Here is a 5,771-nt window from a genome sequence, read left to right on the forward strand (position 1 = left end):
GACAGAAAGGTCAGTGTGGGAATGAGAAGGACCAACATGTCTCTGTCCATTTCCTTCTGTAGATGCTGCCTGACCCACTGAGTTGTTCCAGCTATTTTTTATTTTCATTTAAGATTCCAGTACCTGCAGTTGCTTCTGTCACCACAGCAATATTGCTTTACACTTTGTTTCTGCCATTTCACACTTCTTCCCTCCATATCTGACATCCTGTTCTTTGCCTTGCACCTCCAGCCCTTGTCACTTGCTCCATCCATCTGCTAATCAAGCCCCCCGCCCATCAATCTCACCAATATCCACCTATCACTTGCCAGGCTTTAGAAACATAGAAACATAGAAATTAGGTGCAGGAGTAGGCCATTCGGCCCTTCGAGCCTGCACCGCCATTCAATATGATCATGGCTGATCATCCAACTCAGTATCCCGTACCTGCCTTCTCTCCATACCCTCTGATCCCCTTAGCCACGAGGGCCACATCTAACTCCCTCTTAAATATAGCCAATGAACTGGCCTCAACTACCCTCTGTGGCAGAGAGTTCCAGAGATTCACCACTCTCTGCGTGAAAAAAGTTCTTCTCATCTCGGTTTTAAAGGATTTCCCCTTTATCCTTAAGCTGTGACCCCTTGCCCTGGACTTCCCCAACATCGGGAACAATCTTCCACAATCTTCAACAATCTTTGGCTGAAACGTCACCTATCCATGTTCTCCACAGATGCTGCCCGACCCTCTGAGTTACTCCAGCACTTTGTGTCTTTTTTTTTTGTAAACCAGCATCTGCAGTTCCTTGTGTAACTTCACTGCCCACAGTATGCAAAGCAATTGTATCATTTCTAGAGAGGCCTTTCCTTCTGCTGGGGCAAATGTTAGACATCCAGTCCCCCCTGAAACATATACAAATTTAAACAATTCCCTGAACAATTATCAAAACTGACAGTTCCAATTCTTCCTTCATTTTGCCTGCTTTTCATTTTTTTTTTTCTCTTGAAAATGATGACGTGTTTTAATAGACAGGAGTTCATTAATTATTCCCAGTACATCAATTCAGGTATCATTCTCCGTTGAAATTATAGCAAACAGCAGAATATCCCGGGGAATACTAATTTCAAACATGTCACTTCGTAAATTGTCAGAAACATCCCTTCCTTGGCAGACCGGATAATGGAGATCAGAAAATAGAACAAAATTCCATTAATGAAAGAAACTCATCTTGTAGAAAATAATGTCAAATCTAGAAATTAATTGGCCTCTGTAAATTGTCACAAGTGCGTAGGATAGCGCTAGTGTATGTGTTGATCGTTGGCAGGCATGGACTCGGTGGGCCGAAGGGCCTGTTTCCACTCTGTATCTTGAAGTCTAAAGGTTAAAAGCTCCAGTTTCTTCCCACATCCCAAAGACAAGTAAGTGGCTTTGTAAATTAATTGACCTCAGTAAATTGTCCCTAGTGTGTAGGAAGTGGGTGTGAAACTGGGATAACATGGAACTATTGTGAATGGGCGATCAATGATTGGCATGGACTTGGAGGGCCGAAGGGCCTCTTTCAATGCTACATCTTTCCATCAATCACCAATTTGGTCTCCAATTTATAAAACTCTGTTTTAGCAGCAACCCCACCCTCATTTTTTTTTTAATTCAGGGGCCACAGTTTAAGAATAAGGGGTGGGCCATTTAGAAAGGAGATGAGGAGAAACTTTTTCACACAGAGGGTTGTGAATCTGTGGAATTTTTTTGCCTCAGAAGGCAGTGCAGGCCAATTCTATGTCTGTTTTCAAGAGAGAGCTAGGTAGAGTTCTTAAAGAGTCAGGAGTCAGGGGATATGGGGAGAAGGCAGGAACGGGGTAGTGATTGTGGATGATCAGCCATGATCACAGTGAATGGCGGTGCTAGCTCAAAGGGCCGAATGGCCTACTACTCCAAGATGGAAGATGACTTCCTATCGACCCACCGCCCCCTTATTCATTTAGTCTTGTTATTTTCTGGTGCTGGAGGACTCTCAGGAACAACTGTACTCTTATAACTGTACTCGGCCAACTCAAGCCGGCTCCCCACCCAAAGCTAGAACAGAGATGAAGGGGTTGGGACAAAGTCTGGCAAATGATAGGCTGATAGGTTGGTAAGGGTGAGGGGAAGGGGGATTGGATTAGCAGGTGGGTGGGTGGGTGACAAAGGGGGGGGGGTTACAAGAGAACTGTGGGACAGGGGCTAGGAGCTGGGTGTGGGGAGAAGAGTGAGTGGGGAGTGGGCGGGAGGGAAATAGAGCGGACCCCGTTAGATTCAGATCTCAGAGCAAAATAACAAGGGGGATCTCTGCTCACCCACAACACTTGTTTTTAAATTCAAAACTACGCCCGCCAGTTGTACATATTTCTAACCATATCTGAGTCGATCATTTACTATCAGCTGAAGACGCCGTCGCTTCAATAGCCGGAGATAGACACAAAAAGCTGGAGTAACTCAGCGGGACAGGCAGCATCCGTGGAGAGAAGGAATGGGTGACGTTTCGGATCGAGACGTGAAGTCTGAAAGACTCTGAAGAAGGTTTTCGACCCGAAATGTCACCCATTCCTTCTCTCCACAGATGCTGCCCCCGACCCGCTGAGTTACTCCAGCATTTTGTGTCTATCTTCGGTTTAAACCCAGCATTTGCAGTTCATTCCCGCACACTTCAATGCCGGCGCGTTTCAGCACCGTGGATAGCGCTCGCTTTGTGGACTCAACCCTCTCGCTATAACTCCCGTAAGAAATTGCAATGAAAAAAAAGTCATTTTATCCAGGACTTGAAAGACTGGGAGATGTGTTCTTACGTCAATGGCCGCGAACCCTGCCGCTTGGATTGGCGTCATTCTTGTGTAAACAGTTTAAAAATGGCAAGAGAGCCACTTTGGGATTGGCTTGGCGCGTTACGCTCCAGCGCCTTGTACTTTCATTTGGGACACAGTCGTTCAAAGTTGCCGGACTTGAACTTCTATATAAAACGCTGCCGTTCCGCTGCCTCTCATTTGGAATCGTTCACTCCCAGCGCTTGGGTCCGCGGAGAACAGAAAAAAGGCAAGAGGTTTCAAAGGAGCTGTCTGTGCCGTAAGTTGACGAGGGGAATGCAGCTGAATTATACCAACAGAGCGGTGCCAACTTACAGAAATAACTCTAAATAAAATGGAACGGGCAGCAGAGACCTTGGGGCTAACGGAATCAAGTGATATTTGGGGTGAAAGCAGGAACGGAGTACTGATTCTGGATGATCAGCCATGCCCATATGAAGAAAGACTGGATAGACTCGGCTTGTACTCGCTAGAATTTAGAAGATTGAGGGGGCATCTTATAGAAACTTACAACATTCTTAAGGGGTTGGACAGGCTAGATGCAGGAAGATTGTTCCCCGTTGCTGGGGAAGTCCAGAAACAAGGGGTCACAGTTTAAGGATAAGGGGGAAGTATTTTAGGACCGAGATGAGAAAAAAAAAACACAGAGAGTGGTGAATCTGTGGAATTCTCTGCCACAGAAAGTAGTTGAGGCCAGTTCATTGGCTATATTTAAAAGGGAGTTAGATGTGGCCCTTGTGGCTAAAGGGATCAGGGGGTATGGAGGGAAGGCAGGTACAGGATACCGAGTTGGATGATCAGCCATGATCATATTGAATGGCGGTGCAGGCTCGAAGGGCCGAATGGCCTCCTCCTGCACATAAATTTCTATGTTTCCATGAATCAAATTGTCAATATTTCCTCACGGACTGCCACGTTATCTTTACAGAATTTTGATGATGTGTTCTTTAAAATAAACCAAGCGATCAGGCATTTAGAGTTTGTGTTGTATATGCGAGTTATGAATCGAGTTGATAACTTTATTTTGTTAACGATATGGCCGGCTAGTTTGGCGGGGACATGAGGAAATTGAGATGCTGGGATCTTGCGTCGAGCACTAAAGTGCCGGAGTAACTCAGCGGGTCGGGCAGCATCTGTGGAGAACGCGGATAGCCTCTCCATGTTCTACAGAAATGCTGCCCGACCCGCTGAGTTACTCCAGCACTCTGTATTCTGGAGAACGAGATTGATCTGTGTTCAAAGTGGATGGAAAGTAGTCAGTAATATAATCAACCAACCACTTTCCTAAACATGGTCTTAAGTAACACAAATCATCCATGAGTTATTAGGTAGACAAAAGTACTGGAGAAACTCAGCGGGTGCAGCAGCATATATGGAGCGAAGGAAATGGGCAACGTTTCTTCTTAAACAAAATCCATAAGTTGAATTCCGCAAACGAAAGATCGCTTATGGAGTGGGTGCGATGGTGGCTCAACATAGAATTAGTGTGTAGGAAGGAATTGCAGATGCTGGTTTAAATCGAAGATAGACAATAACATTATATTATTACCACGTAGAATAAGTGTGAGCGGGTGATCGATGGTTAGCGTGGACTCGGTGGGCGAAGGGCCTTTTTTCCGTGCCGTATCTCTAAACTAAACCACCAGAATAATGGGAGCAACAGCAGTAGTTGTAGTAGAAATTGTCTAATCTTGTGCAGAAAAGCCGTTTGTTTGAAAAAAAAAGTTATTGGGTCTGAAGAGGAATCGGTGATAAACGGAGGCGATGATGAGTTTTATCCTAACCGGTCTGAAGCAGGGACTCCACCCGAAATGTCACCCATACCTTCTCTCCAGAGATGTTGCCTGTCCCGCTGAGTTACTCCAGCATTTTGTGTCAATCTTTGGTTTAAACCAGCATCTGCAGTTCCTTCCAACACGAGTCGTTTGGGAAGTTATTGTGTACATACTTGACCGCTTGTGATGTTTCTGTGTTGTAGAGGTCGGGATCTGGGATCGCATCCTGCCACCATGAACGCGTTATTCTTGGCAACATCCTTCTTTATGCTCGGCTTTCTTCCCGCGAAAGAGTCGCTTCCCATCGCAACAACCAGGCGGGTTGATAACGACAGCAGCAAAGAACCCGGGTCGGACCCGGAACAGTGGCAGCACAGTCTCAAGTCACCACACCTACTTCATGCAACACGGGAAGACACGATGGGCCCGGCCGTGGAGCAGGAACCCACCCTGGTCACTGCGGCCAATGTACTCTTAAATGGCCAGAATGTAGACGAACGGCGGGGTGGCGCAGATCAGCCACTCCGATCCAAGAGGTTCCATACCAAGCCCAACTCCCTCGACCTTACCTTTCACCTATTGAGAGAACTTCTGGGAATGGCCAAAGCTCAGAAAATGGCCCAACAAGCTGAGATGAACAGACTGATCATGCAGAGCGTAGGGAAATAATTCAACATTTGGTCTATATGTTAGAATTAATCAGCCAATGCTCGTGTAACGTGTGTTATGTCAAAAACACTGTTTAAATCCCAAATGCAACCCACACGGCATAAATTGTCATTGTTTTAAACGTGTAGCGAAATATTTGCACAGCTTGTTAAAGAGCCCACAACTAACCAGTTTGTTTGGCATATTGTTTGGTTTCTGCTGTTTAGTATTAGCGTTTGTATTTCATTACCCGACTAATAAAAACAGTAACATTGCATCTGTATTTGACGTTCTTCAAAACTAGTCTTGTCGTTCATGATGTGTGTGAGTGCAGCTGTTCCCGGAGAGATTTGTCCCACTGAAAAATATATATAGGGTGATTTCACCAAATGTCAAATGAGCGTAGATACCCCCTCACGTGACGGAAATTTTTAACTGGAGGACATATGTAACTTCGGTACATGTTAGTGAATGGGGAAACACGCACTTTCCCACCCGTTCAAAACATGGAAAACGGCCGATTTTTGAGCTGAA

General features: G+C 45.5%; 1 protein-coding gene across 1 annotated transcript in view; it reads left to right on the forward strand.

The window, feature by feature from the left end:
- The window catches only part of LOC129707510 (corticoliberin-like), a 22,349-nt gene extending 16,578 nt beyond the window's left edge, over positions 1-5,771 (forward strand). The window contains exon 2 of the mRNA XM_055652611.1: positions 4,793-5,771. Coding sequence (XP_055508586.1) covers positions 4,824-5,258 — 435 coding nt within the window. The 5' untranslated portion in view covers positions 4,793-4,823 and the 3' untranslated portion in view covers positions 5,259-5,771. The remainder of the gene's footprint in view (positions 1-4,792) is intronic.

Source organism: Leucoraja erinacea, chromosome 21 (assembly GCF_028641065.1).
Source record: "Leucoraja erinacea ecotype New England chromosome 21, Leri_hhj_1, whole genome shotgun sequence".
In the NCBI taxonomy this organism is placed as follows: Eukaryota; Metazoa; Chordata; class Chondrichthyes; order Rajiformes; family Rajidae; genus Leucoraja; species Leucoraja erinaceus.